This window comes from Eubalaena glacialis, chromosome 3 (genome assembly GCF_028564815.1).
Source record: "Eubalaena glacialis isolate mEubGla1 chromosome 3, mEubGla1.1.hap2.+ XY, whole genome shotgun sequence".
Taxonomy (NCBI): domain Eukaryota; kingdom Metazoa; phylum Chordata; class Mammalia; order Artiodactyla; family Balaenidae; genus Eubalaena; species Eubalaena glacialis.
In genome coordinates, this window is record NC_083718.1 from 81,283,729 (window position 1) to 81,303,668 (window position 19,940).

Consider the following 19,940-nt stretch of genomic DNA (forward strand, 5'->3'; position numbering starts at 1 on the left):
AAAATTTATCAGGAAAAATGGATGAGAGGGGGGGATGCCAGAATACAGGGGCAGAGAGCCAGCAGGTCTGGGGGAGGGACTCTGTGTGGGGACAGGGGAGGCCTATTGGGTGTGCCCCTTTTCTTTTCTCTGGCGCCCTTCGATAAGACCAGCAGTTTTGTTATCCTCTCCCCCTCTCTCTCCACAGTCCGGGCAGCCGCACCTCCACATTTTGGAAGCATGTCAGTGCAGGACAACATGCGACCCATGTGGCTTTGGTCATGGATCTCTAAGTCCCAAAGGGATTTAGCAAAGTCCATCCTGACTGGGGCTCCAGGAGGTAAGAAGGGGCCACAGATGCCATTGAAGAGAAGGGGAAAACGAGGGTAGAAATCAGGAGTGGGGTGGGGATGTACAAATGATCCATATCTGCTGCTGGCTACGAAGTATTTGGGGAGGATCTGTGTTCATCGGAGTCTCCCCTGTGTTAATTTATGGACCCTGGTCTGGGCTTCTTCTCCCAGCCCCAGTAGGCAGGGCAGAGGGGAGCTCGCAGCATGGGAGCCACGGGGTATTCTCGTGGTTCCTGGACTCTGGCCCCTGGTGCACAGGGCTTCCAGTGACAAGGGAGACACTGGTGACACTTTAACCAGGATGCAGAACTGATCCCCAGCCCAGCTGGGCCTCATGCCTCTGATAGCTTGACAGTGTGGATCAGACCCCCAGAGATAGACAGGCGTGCAGTGGCATGGAGGGTGCGGCTGGCAGTGGGGCTCCTCTTCCTCTGGGCTGGGCTGGGTCAAGCTACTGGGACCTCAGGACCTGGAGTAGCACTGAAGGGGCTGAGGAAACTCAGAGGAGGGGGTGGGAGGCCAGCCACTTGCCCGGGGTTGGAAGGAAGAATACAGGGACCTTAGGAGAGGGAACTGGGTGATTCTCGGCCTGGAAATGAGGGGCCACTGTGAACTAGATATCAAGGCGGTGCTGAGGCTGAGAGAAGTCATCAGCTAAAGGGCAAGAAATCGGGGGTTGTGAGGAATCAGATAGCTGGGTGATCAAGAACTTGAGCCTGGAGTTAGTCAGACCTGGATGGGAATCCCATCTCTGTTAGTTAGAACTGTATGGCCTTGGGCAATTTATTTAACCTTTCTCAGCCTCTGTTTCCTTACCTATAAAATGGGGATAATTACACAGCATTTAACAGTACCTGCTTCCTAGCATCCTTGTGACTAAACAAGATAATGTATGCATAATGCCCAGCTCATAAGAAGACTCAACAAAAACTGGAGAACCGAGGGAAGGAATAGAGACTGTGCTGAGATGAAAGGATGGGGAGGAGAAGCAGGTGCCCACGCAGCCCCCTTCTACTGCAGGACCAGCGGGGTACCTGCGGCGGGCTAGTGTGGCCCAGCTGACCCAGGAGCTGGGCACTTCCTTCTTCCAGCAGCAGCAGCTGCCAGCTGCTATGGCAGACACCTTCCTGGAACACCTCTGCTTGCTGGACATCGACTCCGAGCCTGTGGCCGCTCGCAGTACCAGCATCATTGCCACCATTGGTAAGTGCCCTCTATCTGCTCCTGCAGCATCACAGGGCCTCTTGGGTGTTTCTCAAGGTGCTTCCTCATCTTTTGTGTCCTTTGAGATTTCTCCCTGTTTGACTGAGGTCATTCATTCAACAAATATTTGTTGAGCGCTTGGTAGACAAGCTTCTGGGTCCTGGGAGTAGATCAGTGAAACGAAATAAACAGACAAAGATCCCTACCTACCCTTGGGGAGCTGACAATCTAGCTGGGTGGGACAATAATTAATAAACATAATAAATTATTTTTAAAAATAAGGGAATTATTTAGTATGTTAGAAACTGATAAGTACTATGGAAAACAAAAAAAAGAAAATAAGAATCAAGGATGGTAAGGGGCATCAGGATGCAAGGGCAGGAGGGAGGTTGCAGTCCTAATAGAGAGTCAGAGTAGCCATTGTTGAGAAAATTAGACCTGAGCAAAGACTTGAGGGAGATGAGAAAATGAGCCATGCAGATGTCTGGGGGAAGAGATTTCCAGGCAAAGGGAACAGTCAACGCCAAGGCCCTAAGTCAAGGAGGCTGGAAACCATCAAGGGGAAGAGTAGCAGAAAGGAAGAGGTTGCGGGAAAGGGAAGATCATGTAGGGCTTAGCAGGCCATTTTTAGAATTTGAGTTGAGTTTTCCTCCAAGTATGATGGGAAGCTACTGCAGAGTTTTGAGCAGGGGAATGACATGCTCTTACTTATGTCTTAACAGAACCACCCTGGCTGCAATATTTGAAAATAGACTGGGGGTGGGGGTGGGGTAATACTGTGGTGAGCTACAGTATTTCTGGTTTAGAACAGGTGGTAGCAGTGGAGCTGGTGAGAAGTGATCAGATTCTGAATGTATTTTGAAGGTAGAGCCAACAGAATAATGATGGGTTGGATATGGGGTGGGTTGAGGGTGAAAAAGGAGTCAAGGATTACTCCCAGGTTTTTGGCGTGAGGGACTAGAAGAATGCATTATCAACTGAGCAGGAAAGGCTGTGGTGGAAAGGTTTAGGGGGGAGGAGATCAGTTCAGTTTGAGGCATGTTGAGTTTGAGAAGCATATTAGACATGCAAGTGTGATACAGAGTAGGCAATCAGATACACAACTCTGGGTTTGGGAAAGGGGTCTGAACTGGAGATATAAATTTGGGAGCTGTCGGCATATTGATGGTATTTAAAGCCATGAGACTAGTTGAGACCACCAAGGGAGTGAAGGTAAAAGGAGCATCTAATGTTAAGGGGGGTAAAGAGCAAGAGGGGCTGAGAAGGAGCAGCCAGTGAGGTAGGAGTAAACCAAGAGAGGGTGGTGTCCTGGAGGCCAAGTGAAGAAGGGACATCAAGGATGTGTCAAATGCTGCTGATGGACCAGCTAAGATGAGGACTGAGAACTGACCATTAGATTTAGCAACAACACAGAGGTTTTCGGTGACCTTGACAAGAATAGATGTAGTGGAGAGTGGGTACAAGGAGAATAGGGGGAGGGGAATTGGAGGCAGCAAGTACAGAGATAACTCTTGCAGTGAATTTTGCTGCAAAGGCGAGCAAAGGAATAGGGCTGTAGCTAGAGGGGGAACTGGGATTAGGAGTTTTGTTTTTTTTTTTTTTGGATGAAAAATAACAGCAGGTTTACATGTTGATGGGAATGACCTAACAAAAAAGGAAAACACTGATGACACAGAGGACTGGGGAATGGCTGAATCTGTTTTTGAGCAGGTGAGAAGGAGACCCAGTGCACAAGTGGAAGAACTGGCTTTAGGGAGGGACTGGAGAGGTTGGTCAACTGGGTCTCAGTTACACAGCCGTCCTATCAGCAGAGCAGGGATGGGATAGAACTCGACTCTCCTCAGTCCAATATAAGGCCTCTCAGCTCTAAAGCCTGGTACCCCAAATGCCCTCACCTGGCACCCAACCACTTCTCCTACGCTGGGGTTACCTCCACACCGCAGGACTTAACATCACTGCCAACACAGTTACCTCAGGCCTGGCTGAGCCCACTTTTCTAGGGCCTCACAGTGCAAGGAGGCGTGTGTTAGCTGGAGAGGGGAACGGAGTTTCTGACCTGCGAGCAGGGGTGGCGTCAGGGAACAAAGGTCAGGTAACAGTACTTCTGTGGCCTGGGGCAGCTCTGAGGGTAGTGATGGGTTCACCTGTCTCTCAGGTTTGGGGAGAAAGTTGTCTGAGTGGGATCTCTGGTTCCAGGGCCGGCATCTCGCTCCGTGGAGCGCCTCAAGGAGATGATCAGGGCCGGGATGAACATTGCGAGACTCAACTTCTCCCACGGCTCCCATGAGGTTCAGGGCGGGGCCACGGGGAGGCGGGCGGGGCTAGAGGATGCCTCAGGGTCCCAGCCACCTTCCCCTGAAATCCTCCCTCTGTTCCCATCCCCAGTACCATGCTGAATCCATCGCCAACGTCCGGGAGGCGGTAGAGAGCTTTGCAACTTCCCCGCTCAGCTACCGACCCGTGGCCATCGCTCTGGACACCAAGGGACCGGAGATACGCACTGGGATCCTGCAGGGGGTGAGAGGCGACCTGCGACCCGCTCTGTCTTGGGGACCGGGAAGGGGGCGGTGCGGCGCGGAGGCAGTTGCCCGGAGGGCGGAGCGTGGGGAGGGGCCGGCCCCCACCGAGGCAGGCAGAACTCAGTCCTCCTCTGGCCCCGCCCCTAGGGCCCTGCGTCGGAAGTGGAGCTACTGAAGGGCTCCCAGGTGCTGGTGACTGTGGACCCGGCGTTCCGGACGCGGGGGGACGCGAACACCGTGTGGGTGGACTACCCCAATATCGTCCAGGTCGTGCCGGTGGGGGGCCGCATCTACATTGACGACGGGCTCATCTCCCTAGAGGTCACGAAAATCGGTGCGGACGCGCCTCCCGCCCTGGCCCTGCGCAATGCGCGCACTCTCTTCCTTTTGGCTCCCGCATTCGCCTTTCACACCCACCACACCTTCCCCTAGCCACCCGTCCTGCGAACCCCCGGCATCCAGACTCCTGGGCTCACCCTGGGTTGGGGCTGGACTGGCGGGTTAGTAGTTTCTTCCACAGAAGTCCGCCCTGTGCCTATTCGGTGCAGAGCCCAGGCCGAGGACCAAGAAACGAATAGGACATGGTTCCGCTCTCTTGGGGGTCCAGTCCTCGTGTTCCCGCTGCCGTGACTAAGCCCCCGGCCTCACCCCTGACCTCAGCCGACTCCTTCCATGCCCGTAGGTCCAGAGGGGCTGGAGACCCAAGTGGAGAACGGAGGTGTCCTGGGCAGCCGGAAGGGCGTGAACTTGCCGGGGGCCCAGGTGGACCTGCCCGGGCTGTCCGAGCAAGATGTCCAGGACCTGCGCTTCGGGGTGGAGCATGGCGTGGACATCGTCTTTGCCTCCTTTGTGCGGAGAGCCAGCGACGTTGCTGCCGTCCGGGCTGCTCTGGGGCCGGAAGGACAGGGCATCAAGATCATTAGCAAAATCGAGAACCACGAAGGCGTGAAGAAGTGAGCCTTGGTCTTTGTTCCCATCAGGCCCTACCCATCCCCATCGCCCCTCCCCTTCTCCTGCCTGCCTCTCCCTGGCATCTCCTGGCTCTTCCCCAGCCCTGACTCCCCCAACCGCCCAGGTTTGATGAAATCCTGGAGGTGAGCGACGGCATTATGGTGGCACGGGGTGACCTGGGCATTGAGATCCCAGCCGAGAAGGTTTTCCTGGCTCAGAAGATGATGATTGGCCGTTGCAACTTGGCGGGAAAGCCCGTTGTCTGTGCTACACAGGTCTGGAATGAGCCCTGGGGGCAGGGCCCTCTGTGGGTCTGGGGACACCTGAAGGTGAATACCCACACCTTAGGTCTCTAGCACGTTTTGCTGTCCAGTGTTTGACCCTCAAACAACAAAGCTAGGAAGAGATACTGTGACCCCCATTTTCAGGTGAGGAAACAGAATAGCCAGGATCACATAGTCTGTGAGTGTGACCCTGGCTTTAGGGGCCTTCAGAGAGTGTGGGAGTCCGAGAAGTAGTTCAGGGCAGGGTCCCCAGTCAGAGTATGACTTCTACAGCTCTGACATCCAGATGTCCCCCAGATGCTGGAGAGCATGATCACTAAGCCCCGGCCAACCCGGGCAGAGACGAGTGATGTGGCCAATGCCGTGCTGGATGGGGCAGACTGCATCATGCTGTCGGGGGAGACTGCCAAAGGCAACTTTCCTGTGGAGGCTGTAAAGATGCAGCATGCGGTAGGAGCTCAGAATGCAAGGCAAATGGGCTGGAAAACCACATCCCTTCCAGGTCCCAATAGCCCTGCCCAGCCTGACCCCCTGGTGCCCACAGATTGCCCGGGAGGCAGAGGCTGCCGTGTACCACCGGCAGCTCTTTGAGGAGCTGCGCCGGGCGGCACCACTGAGCCGGGATCCCACCGAGGTCACCGCTATTGGCGCTGTGGAGGCTGCCTTCAAGTGCTGTGCTGCTGCCATCATCGTGCTGACCACAACTGGCCGGTGAGGGGGACACTGGGAACGCCAAGACAGGGCTTTGGGCCAAGGGCAGGCTGGGATGGGCCCCAGGCTTGGGTTTTGTCTCATCATCATCAGAGAGGCAGCTATGGGAGCTAGAGGCCTAGAGAGGCAGATCTTGTGATATTTTTAAAAAATCATCTCATATCTTCCTTGTGTGGTAAGAAAGGCGGGTATTCTTATACCCACTTTACAGGTGAGAAAACTAAGGCCCAGAAAAATATGATGACTTACCTAGGGTCACACAGCTTATTGCTGGCACCTGGAACCAGAACCCAACACTCTTTCACTCTTCTGGGCTGACCTTGTCTGCCTCCTTCAGCTCAGCCCAGCTTCTGTCTCGGTACCGACCTCGGGCAGCAGTCATTGCTGTCACCCGCTCTGCCCAGGCTGCCCGCCAGGCCCACCTGTGCCGAGGAGTCTTCCCTGTGCTCTACCTTGAACCTCCAGAGGCCATCTGGGCAGACGATGTGGATCGCCGAGTCCAATTTGGCATTGAAAGTGGTGAGCCACCTAAACTCCTTCCTCATCCACCCCTGGATTTGTATCATGAGTCCTCCAACCCCACGCCCCACACCCACCCAAAAGGGCCTTGCCTCTCTCCTCTGGTCCCAGATTTTCTCTGTGAGATTCACTAAGACTGAGATATTTGGGCTTCCAGGGGTGGGGGGAACGTGCTGAGGGAGGAGGGCAGAGGGAGAGAGGCCAGGGGTCAGGGCCGTCCCTAAGAAGTCGGCACAGCTGCTGCCTGCACCAGGTGGCTAGAGCCAGGCCTGACCCAAGGAGCAAGAGGTGAAAAGAGAAAGGGGAACCCAGTCCCCTGCAGCTGCACCTAAAATCTAATTGACAATTGGCTATGCTCATACCCCACCTCTTCCTATCAGCATAGCAACACAGGTAGACAGACTTGCTACTTAGCAACATGCCACCCCACGGGCATACGTGCAGCTGTGATATACAATAGTGGTCACATTCCTGCGGTGCCACCTGTGGGACACACTGTACAGTTTGCCTCAGGCCCCTCATTCCCTACCGAGTGGGCTTGAAGAGGCGAAGGATGGTAGCTCGTTCTCATTACAGGGCTGGCCTGGGTTCCTCAATGGCTGATTAGCATCTTCTCCCCTTCCTCCTCCCAGGAAAGCTCCGTGGCTTCCTCCGTTTTGGGGACCTGGTGATTGTGGTGACAGGCTGGCGACCGGGCTCCGGCTATACCAACATTATGCGGGTGCTGAGCGTAACCTGAGGTGCCCCTCCTCCTCTGACCGAGCCAGCCCTGGACCTGTCCCTCCTTTCTGCTCCCTCCTACAGCCCCACATCTAAGTCTTCTCTACTCCCAATCCTCCCTACCCTAGGCCACATCTGCCATCCAGGGTGCCCCCTCCCCCTCTCCATTTTGCACAGGCCTTGAAAGTCTGTATCCAATTAAGCACTGGCCATCCAACAGCACCAATGGTACATTCCCTGCATCTGATACTCTCAACTGGTCCCTAAAATACTCTGAGCCTTTAATCCAGCTTAACTGATTAATTCTATCCCCCCAGTCTTCCCGTACCTGGGGGCAGAGGTGAGGGGAACAGGACAATCATGTCCACAGTCTCCACAAAATCTCTATTTAAAAAATATTTCACATCCATGCAGTTTGACATTCTCATATGTGGCCCTCATGATAATCTAGGCATCCCCCGAGGAGAGTGCCACCTCTTTCTTCATTGTCACTGTCAGTGATATCAAAGCACCACCCTTTTGGGGAAGCTAGGGTAGATGGTAGCCGGGGAGCCCCGAGAGCCAGGCGGGCTCATCCCGTCACTGTCTCTACCACCTCTAGGGTTGCAGGCCGCTCCCTGGCTGCTCTCATACCCACCTCATGCCTTGCTGGGTCAGGTGTCCTGCTACCTCCTCCTGTACCCCAGAATGCCCACTTTGTTCCCACACACAAGCCAGGAGCCAAAACAAGTGTCTCTATTTTCTTTTTAAACCCAGGTGTTTGGAAGCAATATAAAACCTCTCCCACACACCCAGAACCCCAGAACTGCCCACCCAGGAGAAAAGGAGATTTAGGGTCCTGGCCCCTCATTCTTTGATGCTGTAGAGTAGGTGTGGGGACAGAGGGGTGGGGTAGGGGGTTTCTCTTGTCCCTGAGAAGGCAGAGGTACTGGCTAGCCTGCCCTTCCCCAGGCTTGGATACCTCGGGCCCTCCCCTTACTCCTGCACCAGCAGCAAACTCAGTAGAAAGGGAAAAAAACCTAAAAATAAGAACAGTCCTCCTCTCCCTCTCAGGTGGCCTTCCTGCTCCCACCTAGTTAGGGAGAGGGCTCAAGTATTGCCACTGATGGGAGTTGGGCAAGGACCGCAAGAGCTGGCATGGAGGGGCTCTGCCCATTCCTGTCTCCTTACCAGGAGGGGATGGGAGGGATGGATAAATGAATGGGTAAATAAAATGAATTGATAATAAATAAAATTAGCAAATGAGTGAATAAATAGTTATTAAGTGATTGAATAAATAAGAGTAAATAAATAAGGGAGCAAGGAAAGAAAAAATTCCATCTAAGGATTCACTTGCCCCCAACCTGGGGGGAATCTACGCTGGTACACTAAATAAGGGGGCGTCAACAATCCCTTAGCTTCAAGGGGGACATCACTGGGACAGGGGCATAGGGAGGAGGTGGCTCCCAGTTTACAAAAAGGCAGTTCTACCACAGAGACAGAGAGTGCAAGGAACTTGTCAGGAGATGTGTGTTCCCACTCAGGGGGTATAGACGGGGAGGGTCCACGCGTGGCAGTAAAGCTGGATGCCCACACCAGGGACCCAAGACATTTGTTGACAGCAGCGGGGGAACGGGTAATTGGCAGTGCCCAGCTATGCTAGCGGACAGGAAGATAACCATGCCAGGCAGAACCTGCAAGGTCATGGGCAGGAAAACAGAGACATCTAGTTACTTGGCAGTGATGGTGGTGGCAAGTACTTGTGCTTAGTAAGATGGGATCATGGGCCCAGGCCTGCACCTGGCAGGACCATGGCTAGGGGAATACCCTCATCAGAGGGCTTGGAGTCACTTCTACTTGGCAGTGGAGACATACAGCGTCTGGTACAGTGCCTTGAACATGGTAGGCGCTAAGTATCTTTGATGAATGGGTGAATGGATTAGGACGATGTCAGGTTGCAGGGCGCCTGAGCTGAGAACAGAGACCATCTTCTTGGTACTAAGGGGAGATACTCCCATAGGGCACTGTTTCAGGTCCCCTTGGTGTCCCCAAGAGGCGTCTGTCCTCTGGCACATGCTACAGCACCCGAGAGCTTACCCAAAGGTTTCACATGTTGGAAGAGAGCTGGGGGCCCCGGGGAGTGGCTGGCTCAGGCACTGATGGCCTGGGGGGCTGGGCTGTCCCTGGAGGCTTAGCCAGGAGCCCTGAGGGGGGCAGGCGTTCACTTCCTGAGCCCTTACACCCAGGAGAGCCATCACCTGCCGCCCGCTGAGGCAGAGAGGGCTGGGAGGCTGAGAGTGGGCGGCCCCGAGGTCCTAGTCGCCGTCCACCTCCTCCCGGGGGAGGCCCCAGCAGTGACACCTGGGAGCGCCCAGCCCGGGACAGGCTGGCATGGAGGGTTCGGGCCGGTGGGGCCGGCAGGCGGGAGGTGGATGCCCAAGGCCCCCGGGCCAGCAGAGGGCCGGCTCGGACAGGGACAAGTGGGGAGGCTGGGGAGCCTGCTCCTGCTGATCTTCGAGCAGAGCGAGCAAGGAGGGTGACTGGAGAGTCAGGGGAGAGGGGGAGAGGGCCCCGCTGGTGCGTCAGGGCAATGGCCACATTGGAGGTCACGGCGGCTGCTTGCAGGGGTGCATGCACTAGTGGCTCCCACAGCACCGGCTTTCCGCTGAGCCGAGCTCCTGTGCCTGGGGCCAGGCCCCGAACGCCCCGAGCCATATCCCTGTCGTGCTGCACCAAGTGCTGCTCCATGATGCCCCCACTGCTGCCTGGACTTGGCTCAGAGCGCTTCCGCTGCAGTATGGAATTCTTCTTGCCTAGAAATTGTCCCGGGGGAAGGAGTTAAGGATAGGAAAGGAATCCAAGATGAAGATTGGATATCAAAAAAAGTATGAGGGTAACAAGATGGAGTCAAGGGATGGTGGTGGGGCGAAGGTAGGGGATAGGGGTCAAGAGTATGGAGATGGAGTTGGGGGATGGAGATTGGGAGATGGGGGTTGGAGGAAGAGGGTCAGGGGATGAGAGTATGTACCAGAGGTGGTGAGGGTCAGGGACTGGTACTCAGGGAAGGAGGATTCAAGGCATGGGAACTTGGGGTGATATCTCCAGGGGTAGGAGATGCTGAGTGGTAAGGACAGGGAGCCACAGTGTTGAAAGCCCTATTGGGGCATTTGCTGGGACTAGGTTGGCCTGGGGTGTGATGCTGAGGCGCTGGAGCCTGGACCCTGGGACGCTGGGGACTCCTTGCTATGGACAAGGGGTGAGGGCACAGCCTGGACCCAGGGCAGACAGGGTGGACAGGCCTCACCAATGCGGCGCAGCCGATCCATGGCCACTGTCTCGAAGGCCCGGCGCATCATGGGGAACTCCTCAAGCACGGCGTTGAAATGGTCCACGCTGAGCGAGTAGAGGCGGCAGTAGGTGTCAGCACGCACACTGGCTGTGCGTCGGCCCCGAGTCAGCAGACAGATTTCTGGTGAAGTTGGGAGGAGGCCTTCAAAACCACCGTCCACAGAACTCCCTCTCACTGGGCCTGCAGCAGCTGACCCAGATTCCTCAGGCTCCTCCCCAGATGGGAGAAACTAACGATTACCCACCCACCCAGGGACCCTAAATGCTCCAAGCATGGTCACTCTCCAGACCTGCATAATTACTGTCCTTCTCATTCTGTCCAAATTAAAGCTGATAACCAGGCAGCTCTTGCTGGCCCCCAGACACCTAGTTACTCCACTCCACTTTAATTCCCAACCCACCTCCACTGCTTTAGCCCAAGGGGTAGGCCTGGGGCAGTGCCCTCTGTGTGCCCTCCCCTCCCACCCCTTTGAAGGAACACCAAGCGCAACCCAGAAGGAGAAAAGCAGTGCCAAAGTGCAAAGGGTAACACAATGGGGATGTTGGAAGGTGGTGGGTGATTTGGGGACTGAGAGAATATATGAGCCTCAAATCACTTTGGGTAGCAGCTGGCAGAACTGCCCCCACTGCCACAGGCTGGGTCCCTGATTCATACCACCAAGGCATTCCACAAGGGAGCCACAAAGGTCAAGCCCCTGGGACCGCACTGCTTTATTCCTATCTTTCCCTCATGGAAATCTCATGAGATCCTTGGATTTCACTGCTTAAGGGTTCTAAAAGGCCCACTGGCCCAGTAATTTTCAACCTGGCTATACATTGGAATCTCTTAAGAAGCTTTTAAAAATACAGAACTCCAGACCCCAGACCCAGAGATTCTGATTGAATAGGCCTGGGGAGGAGCTGGAACTCTATGATCCTGCAGCATAGCCAGGTGAAGACCCTGATCCAGGGGAGCAGTTGCCCTCTGCTCCAGACCCCCCGACCCTCCCTGAGGCCTGCTGACCCCCAAAGTATGATCCATCAGTGAGGCGGGTGTCCCGGGCGCCACGTGCCAGCACACTGAGCAGCCCGTGCTGGATGAAGTACATCTTCCTGCCCACGGAGCCCTCACGCACCACGAGGTCCCCCGGCTGGAAGACCTCAAAGCGTAGCTTGGTGAGCACGGCCGTGACGAAGCTGGGGTCGGCGTGGGCGAACAGCGGCATGTGGGCCACGAGGCCCCGGCAGGTGAAGTTAATGATCTCCTGGGCAGGGGAGGGGCCTGTCAGGCAGGCTGTGCCCCCTGCCCCGAGGTGCCCCCATCGAGCTCATCTGTCTCCAGAAGCCCCACCCCTGGGGTCATGATCTGCCAAAGGACGGGTATGCTTCAGTGGGCCTGGGACAATCTCTAAGCTCCTGCCTTCAGAGCTCTCCCATGAGCCTTCACAGGACCATCCCCCACAAACAGAGATCCCTGCAGCCCTCCCCAGTATATTTCACCCCTATAAGAGCTTCAAGAAAGACCCTAGCCCCTAAAAGTCCTCCAAAGGCCTGACCTCCCATGGGGCCCTCTGTAGGCCCCACTCTCTGTAGGTGCACCTGCTGACCAATAGCCCCCACCCCAGATGGCATCCCAGAAGCCCAGGTCCTTGAAGAGCCTCCCTCCAGGGCCCCGCCCAGTCCCACCTCCCGAAGCGGTTCGCTCAGCTCTCCTAGGATGCTTTCCTCATCAAACATCTTGCCCTGGTAGCGGTGCTCATAGTACTCATGGATGCGCTGCCGTGTGTCAGCTGGCAGCTTGTGGAAGGACATATACTGCTCCACCTGCTTGTACTGGAGAGCCAGCCGATGGCCAGCAGGCAAGAAAACACAGAGACAGATATGGAGCCAGAACAGTGTGTGGGGAGTGGTGTGTGAAGGAAGGTCACAGACGTGGGCCAAACCCAAAGGGTTGAAACATGGAGGCAGAAGGGTATATAGATAATGGTGGATACAGGGAGGACACAGAGCACAATCACAGGAAAAGCCAGACATGGGTGGGGGGGGGCGGTCCAAGGACAGGTGCATTGGTCCAAACAAGGAAAAGGTACACACATGGCACAAATGGACATGGGGCAAGGCAGAACACAGAGATCCAACAAGGACATGCGTCAGAATGGGCTCCAAGTTGAGCTACCCAGACTCCAGCACCCCTCCCCTGCCTTCTCCTGCCCCTGCTGACCTTCTCCTGGTACTGACGCCGAGAAGAGTCCAGGGACTGGATGAGGGCGGTGGCGTGGCCGATGAACATGGCGTAGCACGTGGCGCCCACGATCATGCTGAGCATGGTGAGCCAGACGTCGGGCATGCCTACAGGTGCCTGCTGCCCGTAGCCAATGCAGAGCATGTGGCTCATGGCCTTGAACAGGGCGTGGGAATACTGGCGGCCCCATGAGTGGTTCTGGGGGGCAGAGTGTATTGCAGAGCTGGGCATAGACCCCTCAGAGCCTCATTCTCCTCCTGCCCCCTCTTCTCTTTCAGTCCTTCTGTCTGCCCCCTTCTACTTTAGACCTGCCTGCCAGGGGAGGAACTTAGGTTTGGTTCTGGGGGGCCTGAGATAGAAGGGGCCTCTTTTACAGCATGGGGGCTGCAGTTTCTGCCTAGGTTTCCTTCCCTGCCTGCTCCCTCCAACACACAAACACTTCTTCTGGGCCTCTTTCCACTCTCCTCTCACCTCCCCACCTCCTCACTCCTGTCTTCTCTCTTGGCCATCTCTCCATCATCTCCCACCTCCTGCCCCCTTTGTTCATCCCTCCTGCTCAGGGAGAAGAGCCCTTGGAAGGCCCAGGAGGGGCTGAGCTGTGGGGAGTTCTCACCACCATATGGTTGATGGAGACCCAGCAGTCGGGAGGGAAGTCCTGCAGCATGGGGACCAGGAACTGCAGACAGCCATCCCAGTGACATAGCAGCAGCATCATTCCGATGAGGTTGAAGATGCGAACCACAGCACTGGCCAGGTCATAGGTCATGTGAAAGATCTGAGGAGTCCGAGGAGGGGCTGCTGTGGACAGGAACCCCTCTCTGCCAGTACTTCTCCATTCCTGGCCTTGCAAATACTCTCTTTGAATTTCTCTCTAGCCCCGGCCCTCATGAATATTAAAACTGTGGCTATTATTCACTCGTATAGAGCTTTACAGCGAATATAGCTAATACAAAGGAGGTTGTATTACTACTCTCATCTTATAAAAAGGAAAATCGATGCCAATCATGTGCCCCAAATCACACAGCAAGTGTCACAGCAGAGACTCAAAAAGGTCTGCTGCACAAGTTGCCCAAGTGTAGCCTGGGAAAGAGGAGAGAGAGCATTTCACAGTGTAATGTCCCCAGGGCATATATAACGATTAATGCCAGAAGTCCTCTTCCCCTCCAATAATAAAAATAATAATAGGTAATTTACTGAGAACTTACTATGTGCCAGGCACTGTTCTAGGTGCTTTACAGGTATTCACTCCTTTAATCCTTACAACCTTATCATATGTAAGTATATTTAACATTTTCATTTTATAGAAGGGGAAACCAAGTCTCATACAGTAAACAGTAAAACTGGGATCTGACCACAAGCAATGAGATTGCAGAGCCCACACTCTGAACCACTAAACTCTGCTGCTGTCCTGAAGCTGAAACTCAAGCCTCTCCCACACTCTGCAATTCTTAACTCCTCTCCTACACCTTCCTCCCAGAGTCCAACTAACCCTCAAGTGTTTGTCCAGCAGTTGTACTCCACCCTCCTGCACCACCACCTTCTCACCTTGGGGACCCATCCCCTGAACACTCATTGTGTCCCTGCTTCTCCTCTACCAACTTTGGAGACAGCCCTCCCTTGGAAGCCCCACCCATCTACCCCACCCCATAAAGTCGCCAGGAGCCCCACCCATATCGCTGTCTGGAGTAGTCTGCGAGCCCCCTGCCCACCTCCCCACCCCACCTCCTCCCACTGGTGTATGTAGCGGATGAGGCGGGAAAGGCGGAGCAGCCGCAGCAGGCTGAGGATCTTGGTGAAACGCACGATGCGCAGGGCCCGAGCTGTTTTGTAGACCTCGGTGTCCAGTCGTGGCTCCAGCTCCACCACCAGGAAAATGTAATCCACAGGAATAGAGGAGATAAGGTCAACCAGGAACCAGGTGCGCAGGTAGCGTGTGCGGATGGCCCGCGGTGCCAGCAGGATCTCAGCACCCTCCTCTACCACGATGCCCGTGCGGAAGTTGAGCACCAGATCCATCAGGAAGAAAGTGTCAGAGAGGACGTTGAAGACGATCCAAGGTGGGGAGTTCTCCTCCTTGAAGAAGGTGATGCCCACAGGTAGCACAATGAGGTTCCCCACCATCAGCAGGAGCATGATCAGGTCCCAGTAAAACCTAAGGTAGGGATGGGATGGGAAGTAAGACCACAGTGATATTTCACGATGATGGTCAGCCACTAGACTAAGGGTAGATAGTCTCTCAGACAAAAGTGGGCAAGGATACAGAACAACAGAATGACCATTCACAGCTAGTGGGAGTGTAAATTGGGACCACCATTTGGAAAAATAGTTTGGAATTATCTAGTAAAGTTAAACATTTGCATCCCCTGCAACCCAGCAATTCTATTCCTAGGTATACACACATTCAAGGGAAAAACGTGCTCCAGGAGATATATACAGGGATAACAGCATTAAATCTGGAAATAATCCAAATGTCCATCAGTAGAAAAATGTAGATAAATAAGATAAACACAATAGATAAATAGATAAATACACCATGATACACTCATACCCTGGCATATTATACAACTGTGAAATCACCCAACTGAAGCTACATTCCGCAGTACGAATGAATCTCACAAATTTAACGTTGAGAAACAAAAGGATACACACTGTATGATTCCACACATACAAAATTCAAAAATAGGCCAAACTAAACTGCGTCATTTAGGGATTCACAGAAAAGTGGTAAAACTATAAAGAAAAGTAAGAAAATGAGTACCAAAAGTTAGAATAGTGGGTTTGGGAAAGGAATGTGAGAGCAGTAGGGAGCCTTCTGGGGTATCAGCAATGTAGTCTCTCTTGACCTAATAGTTGTTACATGTGAGTTTGCTTTACAATTATTCTTTCATATATGTGTGTGTGTGTGTGTATATATATATATCCTGCTATATACTATACTATATATATATCTACCTTATATATTCACTATATATATATATCTCTACTATATATATATCCCTACTAAATATACCCCTCATGTGCATATATATATTCTTTATATAGTAATATATATGTAATATCCTTACTATATGTATATGATCTATGTCACTATTATTAAATATTCTTATTATTAAATATTTTTTAAGTTAAAAAAAGATAAATACCCTGTGCTGATCTCACAGGGTTGTTGAAAAAATATGCACTGAGACAACGGATGTGACTGTGCTGTACAAGCACTAGTTGGTATTATGACTCACCCACCCTTTATCCCCAGATTTCTGAAGAGGTTGCTGCTTTTCCCATCTCTAGCTCTCTGTCCATTCCTAGTCTAGGACTTCATGCCTTCCCTAGCCTTCCCCAGCCTTCCCCACCCCATCCCTCCTCCCCAGCACAGTTGGGCCCATAGTTCCTGTTTCTCTGCTGGGATCTGCTCATCTGTGTCCCAGGGTGGGGATGGTCTGTCCTGCCTCCCAACTGAACTAGCTTTTCAGGTATGCCCCTCCCTCCTCCACAGCACCTCAGACAGGGCTGCACATACAGAGAAGCTCCATAGCAGATCCTGAGACAGCAAGGCTTGAAGCTCTGCACTCCTTTCCTCCCCTAACCTTCCTGTGCCCAATGGGACTCTGGCTGAGCCCAGGCAAGGGCATGGGCAGGGGAGAGCCATACTGCTGTGGTGGAAGCTGTGAAAAGAAGAGGTCAGGAGGGAGTGAGGTGAAGCCTTCATTCAAAGAAGTTCATTGGACAATCTCAGGGTCCCAAGTAGCTATGGTGGTTTCAATTCCAGGACACACCTAGATGCAGTATCAACCCAGGACCCAGTCCCTTCTGACTCTGACTGCAAAAATCAACCCTTTCAGCCCCAGAAAGAAGTTTGGTGGTCCCCAAGTCCAGGCCTCCAGGAAGCCCTTCAGACTGTGTGATTTCAATTAACAACAAATCCTGGATCCCCTCTTCTTCTCTTTCCTGGCCACTGGAGAAATCCTGTACTGTAAGCTGGGAGAGGAGAGGGAAAGAGGGTTTGCCTAGCCATAGAGCATCTTCACAGCCTGACTCACAGGCAGTCACAAGCCTGGCGTGTGATGCAGGAGAGAGGACAGAAAAGAAGCACAATAATAAGGGGGATACATGGCTTCTGGGGATACATCTGAGGGTGAAATGGGGGAGGGGAGGGAGATCCACAGGAGACTAGAAAAGGTGCATGGTAGGGTGAGAATGAGGCAGTAAAAACGAGGGGAATGAAAGGAAAAATGAGAGAAAGAGGAACATTTAGGGAGTGTGTATGTCTGTGGATTAAGATGATGTCTAGGTCTCCAGTTGTGCTTCCAGGCTCCTGATTCACACCTCATCCTTTCTGCTCATTTAGCTCCCCAGGTTAGGTGCTTTGCACACATCCTTGCCACATCCAGAAGCTGTCCTTCATTTCCCCCAAGGACAGGGTTGCTCTCCTCCCCTAGCGACCTTGATGTAGAGGTACAGCCTGATGGGGACTATGGAATGGCCCCACCCCCACTCTTCGTTCCTTCAGTCTGGTAGTCACCTGGGCGGTGGTCATATGGGGGGTGGCCTTGCCCCTGTGTTGCTGTCTCAAATCGCTCTGCGTCCAGGCCCTACCCTGCCGAATGCCGCCTTCAGCACCAGGGACAGCGATCAGAACTGCTGTCTGGACACTCCCTCCTCCCCTTCCGCAGCGTCCCTATTTTTTCTGGTAGCCTGCCCTGCTGAACTAGGCGGGTGCTGGGGGTGGGAATGGGGACAGTGGGAAATAGCGGGGCTTGGTTTCTCCCTCAGGCTGACCCAGAGCCTCGGAACATGACAAAATTCCCCAGATCCCCAGCAAGCAGGACAGGAGGAGAGAGCAGTCCCTAATTCCAGTATTCCCTGTGGTGCAGGTAGGGTACCGGGTTCCTGAAACGGGAAATCCAGGTCTCTGGTGTCCGCTTGTCCCTTCCAGCGCCCCCAGCATGAAAAGTCACCAAGGACCTCCGGCTGGGGATCCTTCACCCAAGAATTCCCGGGCTAGGTTGGGGGAAGTGACTCTGTCGGCCCAACAGGGGACCCCTGGGCCGGAAATGAAGTGTCCGTGGAGGATGGGGCGGGCCCGGCCCCCCTGTCGCGGCCCGTGAGGGTGGGATCTGTGTCCCCCGCCCTCCCTGCCGGACCCCCAGTACCGGAAGTCGCTGTAGGGGTGGATGATCCAGGCCCCCGCTGACTTGACCCGCTCCTGCTCGATTTCCACTGCTTTGTGGCTGCCGAACACGCGAAGGGAGAACTTGTTGACCGTGGGCTGGAGCAGCGTCCCGAGCTGCCTCCTCTTGGGCTCGGGCCCGGTCCCGGGCCTGGACCCAGGGATCGCATCCGAGGCCGTGGTTGTAGACGCCGGGGCAGCAGGAGGCGCCCTCTCCAGCCCAGGGGTCGCCCCATCGCTGGCCCTAGTCGTCGGCCGCTGCTCCGCCTCCATGACGCCCGTTAGCTTACACGTTTGGTCTCCTAGACCCTGCCGCGGTCATTCGGGACCCCCGACCCCTCCCGGAGTCGGAGCGGGCGCAGCCCGGCTGACTCGGAGCGGAGGCGTAGTCGGCTGGGAACCGCCGGCGCGCGGAGAGGAGGGGGTGTGTGCGACAGACTCTCCCGCGGGCGGCGGGCGGGTTGCGATGCGCCCCCTGGCGAAAGCCGAGCGAAGGCTGGGCAGGGCGGGCGGAGGCGGGGCGGACCGAGATCCATCCCGGGAGGGGGCGGGACCAATGTAACCTGTAACCCGAGGGACCCCCTGGTGGGCGTGGCTTAGCCAATGGGGGCGGTCCTCCAAGTATAGGAAGAGAAAGAGGGGAAACGCAGCCAGTGCCACGGAGAGGGCACTGGTCTAGAGTTGAAGGGCTTTTATCCACTGAGTGCCAGGGAGGCGGAGCCGCCTGCGAGTGGCGGGTAAACCGGATGCTGGTTGTAGCTCGTGAGGCTCGGGAGGGCGAAGAATTGGGAACCAGTGGAAGAGACGGGGAATAGCTTTTAAAATTCTTCTTACCCACTCTCGCTTATGGACGTCCTGCGTTTCACTTTTTTCTCTCAGCACTCTCCTAGGCATACTCCTTTCTTCTGACCTCCTCCATACTGCTCCCCCTCGTATTTCATTTCCGAACTCATCTGCCAACCCTCACCAAAAGCAATTCTGCCAGTTACTGAGTGGACGCTGAGGATACAAGGATGAACACAAAGTCCTAACCATAAAGCCAGTGCTCCTCTATGCCCGCAGATGAGACAGGTAAATTACAGTGCTATGTGATGTAAAGGGCTATTTTGGGGGGTTTTTTGGCTGTGCTGCGCGGCTTGCGGGATCTTAGGTCCCCGACCAGGGATTGAACCCTGGGCCCTCGGCAGTGAAAGTGTAGAGTCCTAACCACTGGATCACCAGGGAATTCCCTGAAAGTTCTTAAATATCTCAAATTCTTCCCCTCATCTCCACTTCTTATTGTCACTGCCTTATTTCAAGCCCTCAGAATTTTTTCACCTAGATTATTTCAGACGCCTCTAAACGGGTCTCTGAACTCTCTCAGGCCAATTATTTTTCCATAGTCTGCCAGAGTTACCTTCCTAAATCCAAATGTAGCTATATCACTTGCTTAATGTCCTTCAAACTTCCCCATCTTCTACAGGATTACAGTTAAATTCCTTAGAATGACATACAAGGCCCTGCAAAATTTGGACCTAGTTTCAACAACCTTTATTGTGATAGTCCCTCTCTTGAAAGCCAGGAGTCCAATTCTGTTTAAATGTTTTGTTCTGCTTTGTCTCCAGACCTTTGCAAATATATTCTCTGCCTGCTATCCGTCTCCTCCAATTCACTTTCCAACAGTTGGTTGAGATGTCATCTCCTCTAGGAAACCTAAATAGAAACACATTTATAACTCTACTTTCCCAAGCTAGGGTCTAGTCTACAGCTTTCTTACAGTGACCAGGGCACCGCTGTTTATAACAGCTCTTGTCACACAGCTGCCAATATTTGTTTACAGGTCTTTCTCTTCCATTAGACCATCGGTCCCCAACCTTTTTGGCACCAGGGACTGGTTTCTTGGAAGACAATTTTTCCACGGATGGGGGGTGGGGTGGGGGATGGTTCAGGTGGTAATGCGAGCGATGGGGGGATGGTTCAGGCAGTAGAGCGACGGGGAGCGATGGG

The 19,940-nt window shown here is 54.1% G+C and overlaps 2 protein-coding genes across 4 annotated transcripts; one reads left to right on the forward strand and one right to left on the reverse strand.

The window, feature by feature from the left end:
• Window positions 1-219: 219 nt before the first annotated feature.
• On the forward strand, window positions 220-7,352 carry PKLR (pyruvate kinase L/R). Of its 3 annotated transcripts, XM_061185917.1 has the most exons (11): window positions 220-319; window positions 1,353-1,535; window positions 3,732-3,823; window positions 3,921-4,052; window positions 4,202-4,388; window positions 4,737-5,007; window positions 5,130-5,280; window positions 5,587-5,739; window positions 5,834-6,000; window positions 6,338-6,519; window positions 7,152-7,352. In XM_061185917.1, exons 1-11 carry the CDS (start codon window positions 220-222, stop codon window positions 7,256-7,258), a joined length of 1,725 nt encoding a protein of 574 aa, XP_061041900.1. In that variant the 3' UTR covers window positions 7,259-7,352. The 3 variants fall into 3 exon arrangements, with proteins under 3 accessions (XP_061041900.1, XP_061041902.1, XP_061041903.1); XM_061185919.1 differs by lacking the exon at window positions 220-319 and having other exon boundaries at window positions 1,430-1,535; window positions 4,202-4,396; window positions 4,745-5,007; XM_061185920.1 differs by lacking the exons at window positions 220-319; window positions 3,921-4,052 and having other exon boundaries at window positions 1,430-1,535; window positions 3,732-3,755; window positions 4,218-4,396; window positions 4,745-5,007.
• Window positions 7,353-9,324: 1,972 nt separating this feature from the next.
• On the reverse strand, window positions 9,325-18,394 carry HCN3 (hyperpolarization activated cyclic nucleotide gated potassium channel 3). The gene is made up of 8 exons (XM_061185921.1): window positions 17,938-18,394; window positions 14,510-14,939; window positions 13,401-13,562; window positions 12,767-12,985; window positions 12,232-12,378; window positions 11,570-11,810; window positions 10,523-10,687; window positions 9,325-10,031 (listed from the first exon to the last, which is right to left on the reverse strand). Exons 1-8 carry the CDS (start codon window positions 18,225-18,227, stop codon window positions 9,325-9,327), a joined length of 2,361 nt encoding a protein of 786 aa, XP_061041904.1. The 5' UTR covers window positions 18,228-18,394.
• Window positions 18,395-19,940: the final 1,546 nt, after the last annotated feature.

What these genes read in the sequence shown, in the direction of transcription:
- PKLR (XM_061185917.1), top strand. Translation starts at nt 220, where the DNA reads ATGTCAGTGCAGGACAACATGCGACCCATGTGGCTTTGGTCATGGATC. An exon ending in AACCACGAAGGCGTGAAGAA is followed by an intron (nt 5,008 to 5,129) that starts GTGAGCCTTGGT and finishes CCAACCGCCCAG; the next exon opens with GTTTGATGAAATCCTGGAGG. An exon ending in CCAATTTGGCATTGAAAGTG is followed by an intron (nt 6,520 to 7,151) that starts GTGAGCCACCTA and finishes TCCTCCTCCCAG; the next exon opens with GAAAGCTCCGTGGCTTCCTC.
- HCN3 (XM_061185921.1), bottom strand. Translation starts at nt 18,227, where the DNA reads ATGGAGGCGGAGCAGCGGCCGACGACTAGGGCCAGCGATGGGGCGACC. An exon ending in TCTCCATCAACCATATGGTG is followed by an intron (nt 12,986 to 13,400) that starts GTGAGAACTCCC and finishes TCTGCCCCCCAG; the next exon opens with AACCACTCATGGGGCCGCCA. An exon ending in TGATGGATCATACTTTGGGG is followed by an intron (nt 10,688 to 11,569) that starts GTCAGCAGGCCT and finishes CAACTTCACCAG; the next exon opens with AAATCTGTCTGCTGACTCGG.